This window comes from Miniopterus schreibersii, assembly GCF_964146895.1.
Source record: "Miniopterus schreibersii genome assembly, chromosome: 17".
NCBI classification, from domain to species: domain Eukaryota; kingdom Metazoa; phylum Chordata; class Mammalia; order Chiroptera; family Miniopteridae; genus Miniopterus; species Miniopterus schreibersii.
This window is the reverse complement of record NC_138117.1, coordinates 7,143,588-7,168,093: the sequence shown is the minus strand read 5'-3', so window position 1 is coordinate 7,168,093 and position 24,506 is coordinate 7,143,588. Positions and strand designations below refer to the sequence as shown.

The following is a 24,506-nucleotide window of genomic DNA, read 5'->3' as shown; positions in this document are numbered from 1 at the left end:
TAGGATCCAGGAGATTGTCATTTGATTCCGGGTCAGGGCACATGCCCGGGTTGTGGGCTTGATCCCCAGTCGGGGGCATTCGGGAGGCAGCCAATCAGTTACTCATCATTGATGTTTCTGTCTCTCTCCCCCCTCCCTTCCTCTCTCTTGAAATCAATAAAGATATGTAAAGAAATAAAATAAAAATTAGCCATTATCTGTGCCAAACTCTACTTGCATTAACTCTTAATTCTAGAAATAACTGCCTGGAGTAGGTGATATTATCCGCATTGTACATTTGAAAGTACAGGCTTTTAGAGGTTAATTAACTTGCCCAGGGTTATAAAGCTAGTGAGTGGCACAGCTGGAACTCCAGCCCTGGTCTGTCTCTTGCCTCCAGAACTGAGACATTAATTTGGGGTAGGAAGGACACTTGTATTTTGGAGTAAACAGAAAGGAGAAATGTGTTTGTTTTGTAGTAGGCAGCTTGATGAAGACGAAGTTTGAGTAGAACCATGAGGGACAGGATTGAGCAACAGCGTAACAGTGGAGAAGTATAAATATTTTAAGAAACGGTAACCCATCCAGTTGGAGCGGATGGTCAGAAGAGAAGAACAGTAGCCAGTGAATCTGAAAAGTTAGGTTAAAGCCACCACTTAGATCTATCCTTTGGGCTTTAGTCCTCTGAATAATGGCTTTGTTTGGACTGTAACAGTATGAAAGTGGGGTTATAAGAATCATAATGCAACGGTGGTATAAAAGGGTGAAAATAGGCCAGAGCGGAGAGCACAGTCAAGGCTACGCGTGTGAGCCTGCTCACAGCCTTTTCCTGTGTGTGGGCAGTAAACTGAACCGATGAGTTGAAGGTGGAAAAGATTAGATGCAAAAGTAAAAAATTGATTTAGAAGGAAGATTTCATGAAGAATCCAATTTTTTTGTCTTAGTTACTAGGGACTAGGATACTGTTGACGGAAGTCAGAGAACAGATTTGGAGAGAAAGGTGATTTTAGTGGTTTGAAATGTTGAATATGAGGGATCACTGGAAAATCCTGACTAGATTATCAAGTAAGCAAGTGTAGGTGGTTGGAGCTGTACTTGCCTCACAGAGTGGTCATCGCTGTGGTGGAAGAGAGGGAGGCACAAATGTCTGAAGTTGGACTTCTGGGAATTCCAGGAGGGAGTAGAAATTCAGTAAAGAATATTGAAGGCATGCATTTAAGAGAATACATAATAGTAGCTAACATTTATTAAATATGTATTTGCAGGCATTGTGCTAAAAGCTTTTACAGTATGTTATTTAATCCGCATCACAATCGTTCGAGATAGAGCCTATTCCTGTCCCAACGTTTAAAAAGTACTAGTTTGACTCCAGAGCCCTTGCTGGTCTGTAGTGTCTCCAAAGGCTAAGAATAAGAAGCATGGTTTTGAGAGGCAAGGACTCCATAGAGTTGGCTTTCTTTCTTAAGTTAGATAGTATTAGACCAGAAATCATCACCAGTGATTTCCTTTGAGTGGTGGGACATTATTTAACAAAACATAACTAGTTTTTGTTTCATCATGAATATGTCTTTTATTTATAATCAGTAAGGAAAAGTAATTGGTAATTAATATTTTTATGTACAATTTTTCTCACTTTAGGGATGCAAGAGGGATGACCCCATTTATGTCAGCTGTAAGTGGCCGAGCTTACCCAGCTGCAATTACCATCCTAGAAACAGCCCAGAAAATTGCAAAAGGTAATTTATTACAAGTCCTAAATGAATTGCTTATTTTTAATTTTGAATAGATTCTCTTCTATACACAGAATTCTTCTAACATCATAATTATTCAAACTTAATTTCTGTATATGGAAATGATACAACTGGTTAGAAATTATCAAGATAATTATTTTGTGTATGTATATGTTTGTATGTGTGTAAAACTCATGTTTTTACTTTTTTCAAGTGAATTATATCTTCTAACTTTCCATCAAAAAGCATCTAGTATAGATTTCTTAAATTTCAAAGTTTCATAATGTATAGTGTAATGGCCTATCTTTTGAAAGTAAAGATGGATTATTGATAGAACCTGACAGTGGTTAAAATGGTGGTGGTGGTAACATTTTATAGAAGTTACAGGTCAGGTGTCTTGCTGTTCTTCTTTCTGACTTGGAATTCCTGCTTCATAGAATAATTAGGGAATATCAGTTCCTGTCATTTATTCCTTAAAAGATTGTAGTAGTTGTTCTCTTTAAAATACCGGCTATAAATACTTGCAGGATTGTCTGTACTTTGTTAAGCAGAGCTAGGACTTGAATCTTAACAGCATAATTTGGAGCTAAAGACTCAGGTGGCTGATGTGTGTGCACTTGTATTGTCCTCATATGTGGTTATGGTATAATTACACTTTGCTTTACTTTGCACCAGAATTGACTGGCTTTCTTTGCATATGTTGACTTTGTATATCAGTTTTTAAATTAATATATAGTAGTTTCTGATTTATATTGTGTAAATGTTAGAGCTTTTCCATTTGAAGAAAGTATTGATGGCTGTGACTTAGTCCTTTCTTTAATCTTTGTAGCTGAAGTATCCTCAAGTGAAAAAGAGGAAGATGTGTTTATGGGAATGGTTTGCCCATCAGGCACCAACCCTGATGACTCTCCTTTATATGTCTTATGTTGTAATGATACTTGCAGTTTTACATGGACTGGAGCAGAGCACATTAACCAGGTAAGTGTTTTTACATTTTCCTATATTTATGCTATCAGGTTTTCTTTTTTTCCCTTTGACCATCACTAGAGTTATAGTTTTTAGCTTGGTGTTGCAAGTCTGATATTTCTTGTTACTCTTGAGTTATAAAATTCTTCAAAGAAAATTAATTTTTATTTAATTCCTAAATAAATGAGACAGAGAGTTGATTCTTAACTTAGTTATGAGATCTCATGAAAGTTAGAAATCTTCACTGGGTAGTATAATCTCATTCACAACTCTTGATACAGTTTTATAAGTATAATTCTTTTTAGGGGGATGATGTTAATTTTTGTTCTACTGGTAGTATTTGATTAGCATTTGTCTAATATTGTAAAATGTCTATTTGCTATACACATCCATGACTCTTTGTTTCTAGAGCACATCAATTTTGCTCCGCTATTTGCTCTGCATTGTGATTGAATTGTTTTAGAAAATGCCAGAAATAATTATGATGAGATATACCTATCATATTTTTAAAGTATACCCTTTTAATTCTAGGATATTTTTGAATGTCGAACTTGTGGCTTGCTGGAGTCACTCTGTTGTTGTACGGAATGTGCCAGGGTTTGTCATAAAGGCCATGATTGCAAGTGAGTACAATCTAGTTGACTTTAGCATTGGAAACTGCTTAGATTCCTGTTGCCACATTAAAATGAGCTATCCCGAGTCATGTTCTGTTTCATGATTCAGAAAGGCATGAGGTTTTATCATCTTGTCCTCTTTAAGCCAGTTTTGTATTAAAATATGGCTATTGATTTAAAGTGTACTTTGAAATATTTGTTCTTTAAATAAAAGGCTAATATGCAAAGGCATATGTGGCCATGCATTGTGACGGGGATCAGATTAATCTTTTGAGATATGGTGACAGGATGATTTTTTTCTGTATTTTCCAGCCAGAGTCAGGTTTACTAGCAGGGTTTAATCATATGAAGAGAATCATAGTGTATGTTTGGCCTGTGCCTCATTTATGTCTTAAGCTAAATGTTGTAACCTTTCAGTTCAGCAGTAGAGCTACCGTGGCTAGTTTGTTAGTTTTCACAGATCTGAGAAGCAATAAAATACCTGGCACTAACATTTGCAGTTCCTCAGAGTCTTGTAGGGACATCAGCTGTAACTGGTACAGATGTGTAGATGTTGTAGGCAAGAGAGAATTGGTTTGTAAAAACCATCTGTTCTGCTTTAAAAGAAGCAATTGTGTAGGACAAATGGAAAATTTTTATAGCTACTATATTGGTACTTATTTATGGTTTTTATTTAAAGAATTTTGGCCTTTCATCTTATTCTAAACATCTAAAAGTGACCATCTTTATTCATTGATTGCTTACTAAGTGCACTCATTGTGCTAGAAGCTAGGGTGGTGGTGGACAGTGATAGTTCCTGTCCTCACAGGGTTGACAGTCCTGTCAGAGGACATAAGCAAGAAACATCTCCCCATAAGGTTTTGGGGTTCATTAGAGGCACATAGAAAAATCACATAAACTCAGTTGGGGCTGTGGGGAAGTAGGGAACGCATCCCAGAGGAAGTTACTATACCCAAGTCATTTATGAGATATCTCTTCTCAGAGTTTTATGTAATTCTTCTTATGTATATTTTAATAGTTGTACTTTGCATTTAAAAATTAACAAAGGTTCTGTTTGGTTTCAATGAGTTATGCCTTCATAATTTCAATATAGATGTCTGTCTTTTTAAAAAATTAGTTTTTATACTTGTGGGTGAATTCTTTCTAGACTCAAACGGACATCACCGACAGCCTACTGTGATTGTTGGGAGAAATGTAAATGTAAAACTCTAATTGCTGGACAGAAATCTGCTCGTCTTGATCTACTTTATCGCCTGCTCACTGCTACTAATCTGGTCACTCTGCCAAACAGCAGGCAAGTGAGGTTTTTAGGACATAAATTAGGTTGAAAAAGCACAGCACATCTGAGTGCTCCCCACCCCCATACACACACGCTCCCCCTCACAGCAGTGTTCTGTTTTGCAGGGGAGAGCACCTGCTACTGTTTTTAGTGCAAACAGTTGCAAGGCAGACAGTAGAGCATTGCCAGTACAGACCTCCTCGGATCAGGGAGGATCGTAACCGAAAAACAGCCAATCCTGAAGGTGAGTAAATTTTACAGTTATGACACACATGAAAAGGGGATATATATATATATATTTTTTTTGTCTTACCCACCATTTCATTTTCTTTTTAGATTCAGATATGCCTGATCATGATTTAGAGCCCCCAAGATTTGCCCAGCTTGCGCTGGAGCGTGTTCTACAGGACTGGAATGCTTTGAAATCTATGATTATGTTTGGGTCACAGGAGAATAAAGATCCGTATGTAGTCACTAATATTTTTTTAGATTTATGTACTTTCCCTGTTACTGTAGGCAATTATAGTGCATTCTGTCTTTCCTTCCCCATCAAGTCTCAGTGCCAGCAGTAGAATAGGCCATCTTTTGCCAGAAGAGCAAGTATACCTCAATCAGCAAAGCGGCACGATTCGGCTGGACTGCTTCACTCATTGCCTTATAGTCAAGTGCACAGCAGATATCTTGGTAAGTCAGTCCTTTGAATGTTTGCTCACAAGCATGTGAAAAGGTGGTTTTCCTAACTTAGCTCCCATAATTTTACTAGTCCAGACTCCTAAGTACTAATAAGCTCTAATTAAGCAGTATATTAAGGGGAATGGAATTTTTGGGGTTATTTAAATGTCTTAGTTAACAGCAGGAACTCCATTCAGAGTAAATTCCTAAAAGGTATTAAAAATACAACAGCGTAAAACTGTATAGAGCCGTGTTCAGAATTAATAGCACCTTGGCGCAAACTTTTTAAGTGCCGCTTTTTGCTGTGAAATGAGAAAAGAATATAAACCACACAATCCAGTGCTGATGAGGTTATGGTGGAAAGAACACCTCATGCTGATGGGGTGGCATTGCATTTGGTACTCTTTTGGAAATAGCTTAGCAACGTCAAGAGCCATAAAAATAATCATTGCCCTCAGAACTTGTCATAAGGAAGTAATTTATGATACGAGAAAGAAAAAGTAATACCACAGAATAATGTAAAATTAAAAAACAGTACTTTATGGATCCAGTCATCGTGGACAAATGAATCAAGAGGTAAACCACTCACTGAAATGTAATGTAGCAGTTTAAAAGTAAGGGTTATTTTACCCGGCTGGTATGGCTCAGTTGGTTGAGCATTTGTCCGATGCACCAAGAGGTCACTGGTTTGATTCCTGGTCAGGGCACATGCCCTGGTTGTGGGTTCGATCCCCAGTTAGGGGGCTTGCAGGAGGCAGCCGATGGATGTTTCTCTCGGATCGATGTTCTATCTCTCCCGCTTCCTCTTTCTCTAAAATCAAAAAAACATTAAAAAAACAAACAAACATTTGAATTAAAAAATTAAAATAAGGGTTATTTTTAGTAACATTAAGAAAACAAAATGACCTGAAATTGGGTGTTCTCTGTCATTGTTATCTGTATGACAGATGGTGCATAGAAATGAGACTGGAAAGTACTAATGGTTAAGCGAAGGGATGGGATTGTGAACCTATTAATGTAAATAGTTGAATCTACTTTGCTGTTCAGTAAGTACCGTGGCAAGTGAAATACGTTCTTCCTCTGGCTTGACTATCTGATACTGTTCTTCTGAACATTAAGCTCTATATAGGACTGTGAGACCTCTAGGTCAAGCACAGCGGTCAGCATGTGGCATAAATTAATCACGGACTTTGTAAATGTTTTGGTTAAATTTATTTGCAGATTTTTATTATGAAATGTTAACGTTGAAAAAGTGTTGGAACCTTTTACTCTATGAATGTCTAAACATCTGTTGTGATGTCTCAACATTAATAGAGTGTTTATAATTTTTTAAAGCTTCTAGATACTCTCCTAGGCACACTAGTGAAAGAACTCCAAAACAAATACACACCTGGACGCCGGGAAGAAGCCATCGCTGTGACCATGAGGTTTCTGCGTTCAGTGGCAAGAGTTTTTGTCATTCTTAGTGTGGAAATGGCTTCATCCAAAAAGAAAAAGTAAGACATCCTTTCTAATTTTGACTTTGTATTATTTCGTGTGAACTTTTTGTGCAAACGACATCATGTATATGAGAGGATTCACAGCAGATTGCTGTATTTCCCCTTTCGCTCTAGCAACTTCATCCCGCAGCCCATTGGAAAGTGCAAGCGCGTGTTCCAGGCTCTGCTCCCGTACGCGGTGGAAGAGCTGTGCAATGTGGCAGAGTCGCTGATTGTTCCTGTGCGCATGGGGATCGCGCGCCCGACGGCGCCCTTCACCCTGGCGAGTACCAGCATAGATGCCATGCAGGGCAGTGAAGAATTGTTTTCAGTGGAACCACTACCGCCTCGGCCATCATCTGATCAGTCAAGCAGGTAAGTTTCTACCTGGTAATAGATTCTGACTAATTCTTCCTCTGGAAAGGTCGTGCTTGGCTTACGAAAACCTTTGCATAAGCATTCAGGTGGTGTACACGACCATTTTTGTAATGAATGGTAAAGATTTTACTTTGGAACATGTGAAAACTTTAAAAATTATACATGTGTCTCCACATCTGATAGACAGTTGTGGGTTTTCGTTTCAGTTTGGAAAGGCACTATTTTTATTAGTCTGGTACAGTAATCTGATGAGAAAGCTTAAGACTTCTGTAGGCACGTCACTTTCTGTTTCCTCCTGCTGGAGGCCAAATTGAAGAATGAAAACGTAACTTTCTCTGTGTCCAGAGGCTTGGGCAAGGCGGGCAGCTTACATATAATGTAAATAACAATCGGAATGGTAGAATTTTAAAATACTGTCTACAGCAGCCATATTAACTAGGCTAGGGCTGAAACAACTCAGTAATGAAAAGTTTCTAGTTACAAAGTTACTTATTCTTCTCAAATCTCATTTATCTTTTTCATTCATTTGATAGTTTCCCTACCTAGACTCCAGCTTGTTGAGTCAGAATGGTTAGAACATAAAGCTGAATGTTCTGGTGTCTTTTATTTAGCACAGTGCATCTAAAACTTTAATACGTGTGCAGATCACTTGGGGATCTTATATAAAAATGCAGAGGCCAATTCTGGAGGTCTGGGTGGGGCCTGAGATTCTGTGTTTCTGATAAACTGGCAGATAATGCCAAAGCTGCTGGTTTAGGGGTCACACTTTTGAGTGGCAAAGCTCTAGAGACCTTTAGCAAATACTTGTTTGGTAAATTTTATTTGGTTTTCTCAGGTCTAATTTTGTTACTGTGTGGATATGTAATAATGCTTTAATAAGGATCTTTAAGACCTAAAGACCCTTCTTCCTCTTTTCTGAACATCTGTGTGTTAAGGATGGCCTGCTTTAGTATTTGGACAGTTCCCAAGTCTTAACCCCTGAGTTTTGTCTGGGTTGATATTGAGTGTCTGCTCTCTCACTATTCTTTTTACACCATATGCCGGTATGTGTCCCAACTTCCCATTTATTGTCAGGTCTCATAGGGAACCCTGGAATCTAAATCCAGGTTTATCTGTCACAGCTCTCTGATGGTAGCCTTGTCACTGATGTACTTCTGGGATTTGCTGAAAACTGTTAATAAATCAATATAACATACAATACAGTAAGTCTGTATGTTTTAAGACTTGCCAGATATATCCTATTATCTGAAGGCTCTGCTAGTGAAATCCTCTTGGACTCCTGTGATGCTTCTCATTCTAATAACCCGCGAGGAACCCCCAACTCCTTAAGTGGTATTATCTTGTGGATTCTTTGTGCCCTTCCCTTGGTTTTATTTCAGAACATAAATTTTTTTAATGCATCTCAAGTTTTAAGGTTTTGCCACCTTGCTTAGGTTCTTTATTAAAGTATTGTATACTCTTAAGCTCTCCTCTTTACTCCATTCCCCTTGTTGTATTGTTGGGCCAATCAATCTTCTGTCTCACCAGAAGATTATCATTTGATAATCAACAGATAACTGCTAATGTTTTCTACTACTGTTGATACAATACAGAAGTCCTTCATTATAATACAGTACAATCTCTCCTTTGTATAGGGTGTGTTCTGACCAGTGTTCCAAGCATTTTAAGTAAAACATAAACAACCAGTTTCTTGGATTTCTCTTGTGTTGGATGGTAGATGGTGTTTATCACTCCATTGAGTATAAATTCTTAAATTTAGTAGTTTGCTGCTTCTGTTGCTCCCTCCCACCTCTTTAAAACTCTTAATGTCCTTATTAATGAGTCTGTGTCTACTTTGTCACTATGCCTCATAATAACTGTTACTGGGATTTTAGTATGAACTGGGAGCTTTCCTAAGCATTATAGATGCATTACCTGTTAGGTGGTAACCAAACAGAAAATGCATCTGTAATGCATTGAAAGGGAGGAAACTGATGCTCATGGAGGTTAGAAAACAGGTCCCACAGCTACTGAAGTTGAGGAATAGTTAGGAATCCAGACAGAGTATGAGATGGGAGAGTAGAGAGAGGAAGTGCTGCTTGGTGCAAATCCTGGTAGTGGTGAGGCAGTGGATTGACCAGCACTGAAGCCCACCCTCCCTCAGAGGGCACATTGCAGTTCCAAACTCTCAGGAGCTCAGGCTTGTAGTGGAAAGTTCTCTGAACCGGTGTTTTTCTGCCTCTGCCCATCCTTGGCTGACACAGGGTAAGTCTCTTGAAATCTGTTGCCCTTTCATGGTTTATGTCTGGCTCATGTATTTGAAGGGGAGAGAAGAGAGGATTTCTATGACAAAACTTCCTGTTTTGCTCAGACTATCTTCTGTGAAAACTATGGCTCCGTTAACCTGTCTAGCCCAAGAGGCATGTTTATTGAAGGTTGTGTCTCAGTTGATGACTCTTCATGTGTAGCTGGTTTGGTCTTGTTTCTCAGAGCAGCTGAGGTGAGGCAAGATAAGGAACAGTGTAAGCACTTAAAGGTCCTTTAACCACTATTTTAGACTGTGTTTTAAAATCTGTAAATAAAGGTTAATAGGTAGGTCACAGGGTCTTTAGCAACCACCTGCATTTTAAGCTGTACTCTGTCCCCCCCCGCTCCCCCCTTTTTTTAAATATTGGAGGCATCTGTTCTTTCTTGGCTGTTTCTCAGTCTGATTTTTAAGGAAGTAACACTTTTGCCACCGCACCTTGCGTTATGATTCTATTTTAGCATCACACTTTTGAACTGATGTCAAAGGGTAATAAGCAGATGCAAAGCAAGTGATGTCAGGTCTCTTAAAGTGGATTATTTACAGTCAGCACGCTTTGTTAGTGGGTGAATGCTGCCTGAGCCTTGGGAAGTGAAGGACTGTGGTGCTGGAAGCAGTGGGAGGGAGGACCTTCCCTTTAGAAGGTGTCGGGAGGGCTCATGAAAAGTGTGTGTCAACACAGATTTGAAGTGACTTCCTAGAAGTAAAGCGGTTCTGCGATTTATAAGTTAAATCTTTATGATAAAGTAATTTCTTTGGGGTTTATGTTTTCTGGAGACTGGATTAATTCTTCCTGGTTTCCAAGACCTTTGGGTCAGGTTTAAAGTAGCTTCCTCGCGAGCGCACGGCCGAGGAGCACTGTCGGGCGTGGCCGCAGGGCCGCCTCACCTCCGCTTCCTTCCAGCTCCAGCCAGTCGCAGTCGTCCTACATCATCCGCAACCCGCAGCAGAGGCGCATCAGCCAGTCGCAGCCCGTGCGGGGCAGAGACGAGGAGCAGGACGACATCGTCTCGGCAGATGTGGAGGAGGTAGTGTAACCGCGGCAGCTGAGGGGCTTTTATGGCGGGGAGGGGAAGGTAGTCACTCGGAGTTTTATTAATAGTAGCTTACTACTGTTAAGTGCGGCCGTTGCCGGCTTCTGGATTTTTGCTATGTCCCATTTGTGGTTATGCGTCTTAAAAATATTTTAATAGTGCTTGATTTACTGAGTAGTAGGAAATTGGAAACTAACCTAAGGGTTAATTGAAAAGATATTCTCAATGTTAAAACAGTTTTAGTAGTTTTGTGCAATGTATTTGAACTGGGGAGAATACTCCATTTTTTTTAGGTAAATTTTATAATTGCGGAAGTTAAACTACACATTGTTACGCTTCTAGTTTTGAGGTTCTGTGTGTGGGCAATAATTAAAGCTTTGAGATGGGTCAGCGTTCCTGTTGATAGCGAATTGTCCCCGGCAAACAAAGGGTTCAGCTCCCTGTATTCGGGCCCTTGGGTGTCGTTCCCTAACTGCCGCGGAGGAGCGCTGGTGGAGAAGCGGCGTGTTGCGCCCTGCGGCGTCTGAGTGAGACTCTGGGCGCAGGTGGAGGTGGTGGAAGGCGTGGCTGGAGAAGAGGACCATCATGACGAGCAGGAGGAGCACGGCGAGGAGAACGCGGAGGCCGAGGGCCAGCACGACGAGCACGACGAGGACGGTAGGCCTACGGGGCGGGCGCCGGCCTTCGGGGCGGCCTGGCCACGGGGGGCGCCCCTTCTGCCAAGGGATCCTGTAGCCTGTTTCAGATTTTAGGAGGGGGGTGTGTGCACACATACAAACAGTTGTTTGTGGAAAATAATGTAATAATAAATAATAATACAAGAATAAACTGTTTCATGTGCTCACAACTGTCGACATACTTTTGCTGCACCCTGTACACACATGTACATATACATACTTTACATACACAAACGTGTATCTAATTGTGCTTGTAGGTGTATATATACATGTATGTATGTTTGTACACATGAATACATGTGTATACTTATAAAATAGTTTATTTTCTCTACCTTTTGGTTTAAATCACTTTTTTTTTTAAGGGTTTTTAGAAATTAAAATAATCATAACCATATTATGAAACATTTGGGAATTAGAGAAAAGGAAAACATATGACCCATAACGCTACCCATATCCTAAGGGTGTGTTTTACTTTCGGCCCGACCCTGTCCTGCCCCATCCCCATGCATGTCTTTTAGATATTGTATATGAGATTTTTGTGACTTCCTTTTTCACTTAAAATAATCATTTTGGCCTTTTTGCTACATGGTCACCTTAACCATTTTTACCAGTAGTCACTGGACAGACTTTTTGGAACTAGCTTTATGGAGGTGTACTGACATACAATAAATTGGACATATTTAAAATACATCATTTTGTATGTTTTGCTGTGTGTATATACTGTGAAATATGAAGAACAGACTTTTTTAACATCCTTCTCGGTTTGGAAGCCCGATACATAAAACAGATGAGAAGGAAGCGGTGGACTAGCCCAGAGCTCTGCCCGCTGGCTGGTGTCGTCCTGCCCAGCACTTTTTACCTAAGGCTCTGCGGGGCAGACACTGAATTGCTGCGTGATAATCGCTGAGCACCATGGCTTACCTAGGCATTCCTTTCCTGCCAAGCAGACAGTCATGCTTACTGTACTGTAGTTATCACTTCTCTCTGCCCTTGCTTCCCCCTCCTACTTTCTTAGTCTTCCTCCCTCCCCCCCCTTTAGGACACTCTGGCTTATAAGACCCAGTCTGGATCTACAGTGAGTTTGTACTTCTTTTTTCTCCTTACTTAGGGAGTGACATGGAGCTGGACTTGTTAGCAGCAGCTGAAACAGAAAGTGACAGCGAAAGCAATCATAGCAACCAAGACAATGCTAGTGGGCGCAGAAGTGTTGTCACGGCAGCAACTGCTGGCTCAGAAGCTGGTGTGTCACCCTATCCTAACAACTTTCTCTCTTACACTAAGGCTGTTGTGCATTTAGCGTGAAGTGGTTAAATGCATTCTGTACGCTGTGCACAAGGGTGACTAAAGCTTATTGTAACTTCACCCTTTTTCCCTATACATATTAGTCAAGAAGGTATTATTTTAATGACTTTTTTGGTTATTTTAAATTATGGATTAATTTTAAGGTTCATTTAAAAGAATTCTTTTCTAATTAAACTATTTTAATGATGTGTTTGTGGACTGTTGAATACAGCCTGACATTCTGTTTAATATATATATTTTCCTGAATGAGGGGTTACAGTGTAGTTTTAAATATCAACAAACTCACAATGGTTTTGGTTTTAAAAATTAAAAACTTAGGTGCAAGCAGTGTTCCTGCCTTCTTTTCTGAAGATGATTCACAGTCAAATGACTCAAGTGATTCTGATAGCAGCAGTAGTCAGAGCGACGACATAGAACAGGAGACCTTTATGCTCGATGAGCCCCTAGAGAGAACCACGAATAGCTCCCACGCCAACGGCGCTGCCCAGGCTCCCCGTTCCATGCAGTGGGCTGTGCGCAACACCCAGCACCAGCGGGCGGCCAGCACAGCCCCTTCCAGCACATCCACGCCAGCAGGCAAGTCAGAAACTCAGTATTCCTAAGAGTGCTTAGTAGATTTTTTTGAAGTTACACATGTTCATCTAGAGAACAAATTAGTTTCATAATAGTTTTCTATTGTTTTGCTGAGGTCAAATATAAATATTATTTCTATAAGCTGATAGCATGGTTTCTCAATCTCTGTACCATTGCTACTTTGGGCTAAATAATTTTTTATTTGTATACTTTTGCATTGAAGGATGTTTAGCATCATCCATGGTGTCTACCCACTGAATGCCATTAGCAATCCCTCACCTTGGTGTGACAGCTAAAAATGTTTGTATGTGCTGCCAACTATCCCCCTTTTTGGGGGGCAGTGGCAAAATTGCCTCTGGTTGAGAACATTATAGTAATTCTTGTCTCGCTTATAATTTCTAAATTAGTGTGGCTTAAAGGTTTTTGCTATTACATTTGCAAATAATTGACCTTTTAGGCTTTGAAAATATATATAGTGCTTGAGAAACACAATTAGCAACTGACATTAGCTTGTTGTGCTTGTCCGTTTTTCCTACAGCAAGCTCAGCAGGTCTGATTTATATCGACCCTTCAAACTTACGTCGCAGTGGCACCATCAGCACGAGCGCTGCAGCTGCCGCAGCTGCGTTGGAAGCCAGCAGTGCCAGCAGCTACTTGACATCGGCAAGCAGCTTAGCCAGGGCTTACAGCATTGTCGTCAGACAGGTCTCAGACTTGATGGGCCTTGTTCCCAAGTACAACCACCTGGTGTACTCGCAGATCCCAGCCGCGGTGAAGCTGACTTACCAGGATGCAGTGAGCTTACAGGTAGGAAGCCGCTGAGAAGTTACTCGCTCGGACACATCTTTTGGCTGTCAGTTATGAGAGGTTCAGTGTCATGGGGATTAATATTACAAATATTTAAGTGTTTATGTAATACTACCAAGTAAGTCCTCACTTAACATCGTTGATAGGTTCTGCGACTTTAAGCAAAATGGAACCATTTTACCATAGGTTAACTGATACAGACGAGTTGCGTTCCTATGGCGTCACATCAACAAGATGATGTTGTTCAAGGACCTGCTGTGTGTCAAATTTAACTTCATTTGGGTAGTTTTAACTATTTTAGTTTGGTTTTCACAGATTTAACTATTTTAGTTTGGTTTTCATAGAACTATGTAGAAGAAAAGCTTATTCCCACATGGAACTGGATGGTCAGTATTATGGATTCTACTGAAGCTCAATTACGTTATGGTTCTGCATTAGCATCTGCTGGTGACCCGGGGCATCCAAATCACCCTCTTCACGCTTCTCAGAATTCAGCACGAAGAGAGAGGATGACTGCACGAGAAGAGGCTAGTTTACGCACCCTTGAAGGCAGACGGTATGCAAGTCTTCAGCTGTGCTTAGATGGCACCCTTGTATTCTAGAAAGTTTTTTACGTAAGACCTCCTCCCTCTGTCTGTTGTGAAGGAAGAAGTGCCTTGCATTACTTTTTTTAAAAACTGTGTAGCAGGAGCAAAACAAATTAGTTATAATCCAGGCTATTTTTAAAAATTTGTTGAGATTGTAGGATCTGATACTAAGTATTTCGTCGTTTTTGAAGGAGTTAGTCTGCATCCTTGCCTTATTGTCCCCAAGCCCCCTCAAAGGCATATATTCATGGAAAAACTTGTATTTTGAACATGATCGAACATGAATGCACTTTGTACTCAGGAGGGGAAAGTCTATGTGATTTCCAAAGCTGCTCCTTGGTTTTCAAATCATGTTTCTTTTTGTGCCTTCTCTGGCCTGCTGGGTCTTAACTAAAGAGTGTTTCCTTGTGGGTTTGTTGTGTTCTTTCTGTTCAGTTATAAAGCGGCCTTTTTCGGGACTAGGAATTAGGTGACACATTGATCACTAGCGCAGTAACAGTGCCATGTAGTGAAAGTGCCTGTTCTCAGGTCCGAGTCCTAGGGTTTGGTTCTAGTTTTGGCTCAGGCTAAACTGCCTTCTTTGGGTGGATGATAAAGGGTGAAAGACAAGGGTCTAGGAGACTGCTTAGGAAACTTAACAAGACTCTGGTTGGCATGTACAAGAGACATAATAGCTACTAAACTAGTGGGACAGTAAAGTTCAGGAAGGAGGAGAGAGCAGCTTTGAAATCATATAAGCAGCTTAGGGCCTTGCTGAGGGATAGAGCAAAAAGGCAGAATCTGCTTTTGGACTTTGATTGTGAATAACCCATAGGAAAAGAAAGAGGAAGACGTAGAGGGTTGTAGTGGACACACGCACGTGTCTTTGAACTTGTTGAGAACGGGGAGAGAATTTGATGGAAATGTCCATCATGCAAAATGGAGCGCTTGGCAGAGAGACCTAGACCAGGGAGATTTTGGCGGCATCAGCTTTCTTGCCCTAGGAAGCCTGCTCAAAGCAGGCACAAGCCCTGTCTTCATCAGGCTTGTGTGCTCTGAAGAACAGGGCTCTGATAGTAGATCTTCATTGGTGACAGGGTTCTCCCTTTCCCTCTTGCTCGCTCTCTCAACGGCTTTATTGAGATACAATTTTATCTATCATATAATTCACCCATGTAAAGTGTATAAAAAGTAAAGTGTACAGTTCCATAGTTTTGAGTACATTCAGAGCCCTGTGCAACCATCACAGTTAATTTTGAGATACTTTCATTATCTACCCAAGAAACCCCATGCCTGTCAGTCACCCCCCCACTTCCCCCCACCTTCCAACCCTAAGCAACCACTGATATACTCTCAGTCTCTATAGATTTGTCTCTTCTGGACATTTCACAGATGGATTTGTATAATACATGGTCTTTTGTGCCTGGTTTCTTTTACTTAGTACAGTGATTTTAAGGTTCATCCATGTTTAGTATATATCAATACCTTATTTCCTAGTAATAGTCCCTTGTATGGATATGCCACATTTTGTTTATCCATAAGTTTATGGATATTTGGGTTGTTTATGGTTATTATGGCCAAAATGGCCTTTTGGCTATTGTGAATAATACTGCTGTGAACACTTGTGTACAGGTTTTTGTGTGGACATGTATTTTCAGTTATTTTGGGTGTATACCTGGTTGTGGAATTGCTGGATCATATAGTAACACTATGTTTAACCTTTTGAGGAACTGCCAGACTCATTTCTGAAGTGGCTGCACCATTTTATATTTCTAATACCAGGGTGTGGAGGGTTCCAGTTTCTCCCTATCTTTGCCAACACTTGTTTCTATCTATCTTTTTGATAATAGCCATCCTCGTGGGTGTGAAGTGGTTTTGTATATTCATTCCCTAATGGCTAATGACGTTGAGCATCTTATCATATATTTTTGACCGTTTGTGTATCTTCTTTGGAGAAATGTCTATTTAGATCCTTTGTCGTTTTAGTTACTGAGTTGTGTGGGTTCTTTATATATTATGGGTACAAGTTCCTTATCAGAAGTAGTATTTGGAGAAATTTTGTCCTATTCTGTGGATGGTTTTCACTTTCTTGATGGTGTCCTTTGAAGGATGAAAGTTTTTAATTTTCCTGTTGTTAATTCTCACCCGAGGCTATTTTTTCTGTTGATTTTTAGAGAGAATGGAAGGGGAGGGAGGGGGAGAGACACATTGATTGGTTGCCTCCTGCTTGTGTCCCAGCTGGGGCGGGATCGAACCCTTGTGCAGGCAGATGCGCTCTCAGCACTGAGCCACACCGGCCAGGGCCAAAAGTTTTTAATTTTGATAAAGTCCAGTGCTATCTCTGTTTTCTTCTGTTGCTTATGCTTTCGGTGTCATTTTAGGCAGTGGTTCTCAAAGTGTGGTCTCCAGAATAGCAGCCATCAGTATCACCTGAGAGCTTATTAGAAATGCAAATTTTGGGGCCCTACTCAAGACCTACTGAAACTGTGAGAGGGGCGCCAGCTGTCTGTTTTAACAAACTCTCCAGGTGACTTTGATGATGCTAAAGTTTGAGAACTATTGTCTTTAGGGAAGGCGGTCCATCTGCCATTCCAAAGGATACTGGGATTCCTTTTCTGTACGAAAGTATGGGACTATGAATGATACACGATAGTTATGTTTCTAAAGCAGAGCCACGGGCTTAATGAATTTTTACCTGTGGATAGTTTCAGGTCCTAATTTTGCATATCTATGACAGTGGCAAACTTCACATTTGTGCTCCTTTTGTAATAGCGTGCATTTCTTTTTATTCCTATAGGCGTGCCACATTGCTTAGTGCCCGCCAAGGAATGATGTCGGCTCGAGGGGACTTCCTAAATTATGCTCTGTCTCTAATGAGGTCTCATAATGATGAGCATTCTGATGTCCTTCCAGTTTTAGACGTTTGCTCACTGAAGCATGTCGCATATGTTTTTCAAGCCCTTATATACTGGATTAAAGCAATGAATCAGCAGACAACATTGGATACACCTCAGCTGGAACGCAAAAGGTATCCATACTTGCCGTGAGGTTGGTTTAAGAAATACTTACTTGCTCAGTGTGGTCTTCATTAGTACATTGTCTGATATTTGGAGTAAGGAGAACAGCTTTGCAAAAGAGAAATAGTGCAGGACCATTTCATGTGGGAAAGTGAGCGTGAGTCTACCCAACCTTTCACTGTAGCTGCTCCTCACTTAAAGGGGGGAAGCCCAAGAATCCATGGTTTGGTCTGCTTGATCGTGTGTTCTATTAGAGTTTGTGTAACCGCTCACTCAGTTTCTTGGTGTGATTAGCTTTTTACTTCTGTTTAAGTCTATTTTGTAATTGTGGTACATTTGGCTGGTTAGTGTACAATTCCCAGAGTCTGAAACTTTATCAAAATGTTTGAAATTGGTTAGATACTTAATAGCCCTTTTTAGTGTTTTTTGCTTATAGTTCCCATCATCTTTGCTTCTGTTCATATTACACAAATATTTCATGTAAAATGACTCATTGTCTTTTTAAAGGACGCGAGAACTCTTGGAACTGGGTATTGATAATGAAGATTCAGAACACGAAAATGATGATGACACCAATCAAAGTTAGTGTACAGAAAATCTGCTAACCTACCGCAAGGAATGGCTGCCTCAGTAGTTCCCCTTCAAGCTTTTTAACGTCATTATTTTCTGTCTGGGTGGGAATTTCTCTCTTCTTCTCTATGTCCCATTTCTTGCCTTTTCTATCCATTTTCCTTATATATCCTTGCATTATTTGCTTCAAAATAAGGATAGTTAAAGAAATGTCATGGACTTTTCAAAAATCAAAATTTTTTTCTGCATAATCTTTGTATCTCTCCTGTGCATTTCTTAGTTTTAAGTTTATCTTTACTCTTAGGTTGAGTGTGTACGCATTACATTAAAATCTTAGCAGAACCTTTGGTAACATTGATACAAAATACATTAAGTCAAGAAAAATGAGAAATAACATTTATGACTCCCCAAATACCCAAATCTGTAACAGTTAATGCAATAAAAAGAGAAAGTATTCCAAATGCAAGAAATTTTTGGGATCTTCTGCAGCCTGTTTGTAGTGCTCAGCTCTTATTTCAAGTGGAATTAAAAACTTTTAAAAATGGGGTCAGGTAGTCCACTTACCTCTCCTCATCGGCTAGCAGTTTTATTCGGCCAGGGAGAGACAGCTGACCTAACTGGTAGCCATTGCTACCTCTTGTGTTCACAGCACACGGTAAGCACTGCCCAGAGTTTAATTCCATTAGGGGGAGTTGGTGTGCTGACTTCCTGTCGGGATTCATGAGTGCCCAGAGATCTGTTTATCTTCTAAAGGAAGCAGAACTTACGTAAGCAAATGCTCAGATTTCAGCTCCTGTCCATCTCCTCTTTTTGGAGTCATGTGTGAGCCAGGTCCTGAATATACTCAGGCGTCTACCTGTATTTCGGTCTGAATCTCTAGAGAGAGAGAAAGCGGATATGGCAAACGTCCATCTAATATAAAATGGAACAGTACTTGTGACTGCTGATTATTTTTGTCAAGTTTTTGTCATTATTTAAAATATACATAACATAAAACTTATTGTAACCGTTTTAAACTGCTAATACTTTATCACTTAAAATATTATAAAAACTTTGGACTATTGTTTTTGAGTGGCATTAAAATTTATAAAGATAATGGAATTTTGGGTGGAGCAGGTTAAGATTCTTTTACCCTTCCCCAGTAATTAAATAATTTTTCTAAAAACCATACATTTTACCTCTTTATGTTTAGGTGCTGCTTTGAATGATAAGGATGATGACTCTCTTCCTGCAGAAACTGGCCAAAACCATCCATTTTTCCGACGCTCAGATTCCATGACGTTCCTTGGGTGTATACCCCCAAATCCATTTGAAGTGCCTCTGGCTGAAGCCATCCCCTTGGCTGATCAGCCACATCTGTTGCAGGTACTTTAAATTAACTGGTCTCAAGGTTTCTTTTAAATTGACTTTATTTTTTTCAAGTGTTCAATATAACTAGAATATTTCTGTTAAAATTCCAGCCAAATGCTAGAAAGGAGGATCTTTTTGGCCGTCCAAGTCAGGGTCTTTATTCTTCATCTGCCAGTAGTGGGAAATGCTTAATGGAGGTTACAGTGGATAGAAACTGCCTTGAGGTAAGATAGTAAAAATCTTTGCAATATCATATTTGTGAATGAGCACTTGTCCCAGCAACCAGATTTTTGGAAATGCATTAATTCAGAATATTACATTTCCCCAAATGATAGAAGTATCAGGAATTCCTGTTTAATGACAATAAAAGGAGTTCCAACTGTTTCATTAGCCTGCTTTGAGACTGACTTGCGCTATTTCAGGTTATTTCATGATAAAATGGTAGTTTCATTATGTGCTCTTCTATTTCACAGAGTTGATTGTTGTAATGCTCCAGAAAATTTAAATTTATATGTACATACGTAGATACATTTCTATGTCTTTGAGCATGCATAATAATTAGCTTGCAATTTTTCTTTTTGAATTTGGAATGTGAATAAGGTATTATAAATAATTTGAATAATTCTATCTCCTGGGCACTGTCTCAGTTAATCTTTATAGCCATGTTAGGTAGAAAACATTGTTATCTTGATTTTTATAGGTAATAAACTGAGGGTTGGAGAGATTACATAAATTTCATGTGGTAGTGTCTATTACACATCTGGTTAAGTGAAAGATCTAGATTTTAGATAAAAGTCTGATTTGAGAACCTAAAATTATTCCATACTGTTTCTCCAATGAAAAAGTAATACCATGTTTAAGAGCAAGCATGGAAGAAATTTAGTTGAATAGAATTTTTTTTTTAATCTAAATGATAAAAGAAAAGGTTGAAAATGCATAAGAGACTTAAGTAACCACAGATATCACTGAGATTATTTTAAAAGGTCTTGGAGGCTGTGGTGGTAAATGCACTGGAATTGCTGGTCACTGAGGGAATCAGACAAGAAACGGGCTGCATCTTGGTGGTTGAAGGGCCAGAAAAGAATTATGTCACTTCTCTCTGATTTCTATGGAGTGTTAGTAGGTTGAAAATGAAACCTAGTTAGTTTCTTTAATGTGTAACTTTTAAATGTAAAAATTCATAGGTTCTTCCAACTAAAATGTCTTATGCTGCCAATTTGAAAAATGTAATGAACATGCAAAATCGTCAAAAAAAGGAAGGGGAAGAGCAGAGCGTGGTGCCAGAAGAAGCGGAGAGTTCAAAAGCGGGGCCATCTGCTCATGACCTCGCCGCACAACTGAAAAGCAGTTTACTGGCAGAGATAGGACTGACCGAGAGTGAAGGGCCGCCTCTCACATCTTTCAGGTATCTGCTAAGTGAAGATAGTTTTTCTGTTGTAATACTTTTATGGCTATTATATGATTGTTGTAAGAATTTTTATTTAGGAATTTTGTAATTTTATTTGTATATAAATAAGATAATTAAATGTTATTCTGTTTTCATAGGTTATAAGCAGATTTTAAAATTAAATTTTAGTTTTATGGATTTTTTTTTTTTTTTTGTGACTGTGTTGTCATTGATTGGCATGATTTTCCCCTCACTTAACTGAGGAAATCCTAAGACTTGTTTTTAATGCTTAGTACTGAGTTAAAGTACATATATCCACGTCAAATAGCCAATTATAGACATGTAACCAGCAGCTCAGCTAAGCGGGGGGGACATGAGAATAACTAAAAAGAGGTTTCTAGATTTGTGGTTCTCACACTCACTTGAGGTTCCTTGCCAGGTCCACAGTTGGTAATTCTCTTGCAAGAGGTAGGTTCTTTGCTTTCCCAATAAAAATTTGCCAGTATACACTGTGGCTCAATATGGCTAATCACCAAATGACCTGTAGAGTATCTGAGATATATGTGCTCTATGTTTTTTGCTTACATAGTGTCAGATAATATTTTTGCTTGGGAGGAATTAAGCTAGTTTAGGAAGCTAGATACACTTTACATACATGGCCTACCAACCATAAAAGGCAAGGAAGAATTGCGGACTAGGCGGCCCAGGTTTCCCGGAGGAGGTGTGAGCCGAGACGGTTGCGGAGCAGCAGCTAGACTGGCGGAGAGCAGAATCGGGGAGCCAAGTTTAGGGGTGGCTCCTGGCCCTGGCTAGGGGTTGAAAGGACGCTGTGGTGGAATGTCGCCTTTGCCGCTGGGTGGAAAGGAAGCCACCGAAAGGAAGGAGCAGCTCGTGAAGGACTTGGCCACCCTGGAGGAACGGGGGCGGGGGAATTAGAATCTGCTGCACGTCGGCGCGGTAGTGAAGTGTGTTACTACTGAAGGAAGGGAGGCAGTGTCACTGTCGCGAAGGCCACGTTCAGCTTTACCCCACTGAGTCTGAACTGAGTGTCATTGGAGGGTTATATGTGTGTAGCACAGTGGAAATTCCAGTCCATTGCCAACGTGTGAACTAGAGAGGTGTCTGGGAGTCCGAGATGGGGATGGGCATGGGCATTGTCCTTGGGGGGAGGGAGGCAGCCTGGGGACATGTCCTGACTTAAGACATCGGGAAGAGCGAGCGGCCGTAGGAAGCTCCCCTGGAGAGGGTGCGAGTGAAGTACATGAAGCCTCAGAATAGCAAAGGACCAGTCAGTGACTGCGGCCAGGAGGCAGGGAGTTTTCCGAGCCGGCTGGCTGAGCGCCTCTCCCCTCGCCGCCCGCAGGCCGCAGTGCAGCTTCATGGGAATGGTCATCTCCCACGATATGCTGCTGGGACGCTGGCGCCTCTCCTTGGAGCTGTTCGGCAGGGTGTTCATGGAAGATGTTGGAGCAGAACCTGGATCAGTATGTATTTTGAGCACTTTAAATTCTATTTTGTCCGTAAGAACGTATTTCAGAGAATAATTCTGTCATGCATTTTTTTTAAGATCCTAACCGAATTGGGTGGTTTTGAGGTAAAAGAATCAAAATTCCGTAGAGAAATGGAAAAACTGAGAAATCAGCAGTCAAGAGATTTATCACTAGAGGTAAAGGTATTTAGATTTTCTTATACTATACATACAGTATGCCATTTATATGAAGTTTAAAAACAAAAATTAACAATCTTGCTTAGGGATATGTGCTGTATAATTCAAAAATTTAAAGAAAAAAATGGTAATTACCAAATTTAGAGTAGTGGCTGTCTCTGGCAGTTAGTTTCCCAGCATCCTCTAGTGACGAGTTTTTTGTTTCAGTTTTTCTGTTTTTAAGTGTCATTAAGAACACATGGATTTAAATGTTCCTGATATGCTTCATTTCATGGAGGATATTACTCCATTTGATGCTGAGATTGTCTCTTTTGGCCAGCAGGAGTCGGGTTCCTTTTTGGCTCCTGAGTCCTTTCGAGGCGACTGATCTTTGCTGATGTCCTTACGCTTTGGTGTGTCTCATCTTGTGTGTTTGCTGTCGCAGCCGTTTCTTCAGGAGCCCTTGCTCTTTCAGTAGGAAGTTGTATTCCAAGATGATAATCTGGGCTCTAGGGTTGCTCGCTGCCTCCTGGGCTGGTCATTGTTTTTAGGCCTTTTTCGTGGAGAAAGCTAGGAAATGCTTAACAACCAAAACCAAGAAAAGAAGAAAATGGCATCAGGAGTTCATCCTGCTGACTTGTCAGCTCTAGGATTAAGGACCACGAGGTTCTGTTTATTTTTACTTCTTCGGCTTTATTGCCTTTCTCCCAAACTGAGTATTTAAATTCCCAACAACACTGGTAAATTAATTACTCATTTGCTTTTATCCCACAGCACACACACAACAGTCTTAGAATCACAATGTCAACACTACCACAAAATGATTATTGAAAATAACAAGATTTGTTCGCAGTTTTTTTGTCCTTAGAGTGTATCCAGTTGGAGATGTACGGTCAAATGACTTTGTTTAAAGTTACATGAAATTTATTTTTGTTTGATTTTACTACCCTCTCCATATAATTGGGGCCTTCTGTTTCGTTTTGCTTTCAGTTTTTAGGGATTGCTTTCCCCTTTTATTTATTTTTTCACAATTAATGTAAAATATCTAGAATGTTGCAGGGTCACCTCTACAAAGAAGATATATGTATTCAGAGAAATCTAGTTTTCATTCCAATTTCTCTCTCTCTTACTGTGTACCCCACCCTTCAAGTTCTTAATTGAAGTTTAGTTCCCTCCCCCTTTAAATAACCCAGTATGTGTATTCTTTACCCGTCTTTCTCCCGCACTTCCCACCCCGAGCATGCTATACATTTTACCCCATCTTTCTGTTCCCAGTAAAGAGTATGTCCCAGAGATACAGCCTTAACTGTATGTAGATAGCCTGCCTACCTTTTACAGCTGCTTAGTCTTCGTGTACTGCATTTTATGGGTATGTCAGTTTTTTTCAGCCATTCTCCTATTGATGGGCTTTTGGGTTTGCTTCCAGCCTTTTGCTGTTACAGTAGTGGTGTGAGGAATAAATAGCCTCATGTGTATCTCTTGTGGGCTAGTGCGTCTTTGAGATAGATTCCTAGACATGGAACCTAGACATGGGTCAAAGGGCATGTGCATACATAATTTTGCCAAATATTGGCAGACACCTATCCATAATGGTTATATAGTTTTATATTTTCAACATCAGTACGAGAATACCTGATGCCTATAGTCTTGCCAGCAGTTTGTCAAGTTTTTAGACTTGACCAATCTGACAGATTAAGAAGTGGCATCACAATATAGTTTTAATTTGCATTTCTCTTATGAGCAAAGTTAAACATTATTTTATATATTTAAGGCTCTGTCCTCTTTTGTGAGCTCTTTGCTGATATATCTTACCCATTTTGTCTGTTTCAGTTGTTGGTTTTTCCTCAGGTTTTAGAATCACTTTATCTTTAGGCGATGTGCATGCTACTCATGAATATGTATCATTTACCAGAAGGGGCAGAATTTTCCTTTTCCCCAGTTTGTCTTTTTTTTTTTTTTCTACTTTGCGTGTGGTGGTGGTCTGTCACCAAAGAAATATCCTGTATTTTCTTCTAGTATTTGCTGTGTTAAAAAAATTTACACTTGTGATCCACTTGCCATTTATTCTGGGGCATTCCAAAATTGAATGAATTGCTATTTCTCGTGGACTTCTAAGAAAGTATTAGAATTGTGTTAAATTCCATTATCTGATTTTACTTAACAAGACATTCTTGTAATACTTGAGAATGTTGTTTATT

General features: G+C 39.9%; 1 protein-coding gene across 8 annotated transcripts in view; it reads left to right on the top strand.

Moving 5' to 3' along the window:
* Window positions 1-24,506, top strand: part of UBR5 (ubiquitin protein ligase E3 component n-recognin 5) — a 104,147-nt gene that overhangs the window by 65,792 nt on the left and 13,849 nt on the right. For 4 of the 8 annotated variants that reach the window (XM_081116338.1, XM_081116335.1, XM_081116333.1 and 1 more), the window contains exons 26-47: window positions 1,618-1,715; window positions 2,539-2,687; window positions 3,207-3,298; window positions 4,437-4,583; window positions 4,694-4,812; window positions 4,905-5,031; window positions 5,123-5,252; window positions 6,576-6,736; window positions 6,854-7,093; window positions 10,285-10,408; window positions 10,960-11,071; window positions 12,200-12,331; window positions 12,712-12,969; window positions 13,505-13,773; window positions 14,118-14,329; window positions 17,137-17,367; window positions 17,864-17,937; window positions 19,119-19,291; window positions 19,387-19,500; window positions 20,461-20,681; window positions 22,027-22,147; window positions 22,231-22,335. In XM_081116338.1, the coding sequence (XP_080972464.1) occupies window positions 1,618-1,715; window positions 2,539-2,687; window positions 3,207-3,298; window positions 4,437-4,583; window positions 4,694-4,812; window positions 4,905-5,031; window positions 5,123-5,252; window positions 6,576-6,736; window positions 6,854-7,093; window positions 10,285-10,408; window positions 10,960-11,071; window positions 12,200-12,331; window positions 12,712-12,969; window positions 13,505-13,773; window positions 14,118-14,329; window positions 17,137-17,367; window positions 17,864-17,937; window positions 19,119-19,291; window positions 19,387-19,500; window positions 20,461-20,681; window positions 22,027-22,147; window positions 22,231-22,335 (3,409 nt within the window). Of the gene's footprint in view, window positions 1-1,617; window positions 1,716-2,538; window positions 2,688-3,206; window positions 3,299-4,436; window positions 4,584-4,693; window positions 4,813-4,904; window positions 5,032-5,122; window positions 5,253-6,575; window positions 6,737-6,853; window positions 7,094-10,284; window positions 10,409-10,959; window positions 11,072-12,199; window positions 12,332-12,711; window positions 12,974-13,504; window positions 13,774-14,117; window positions 14,330-17,136; window positions 17,368-17,863; window positions 17,938-19,118; window positions 19,292-19,386; window positions 19,501-20,460; window positions 20,682-22,026; window positions 22,148-22,230; window positions 22,336-24,506 lie in introns of all 8 variants that reach the window. The other 4 variants (XM_081116339.1, XM_081116336.1, XM_081116337.1 and 1 more) reach the window with 3 other exon arrangements.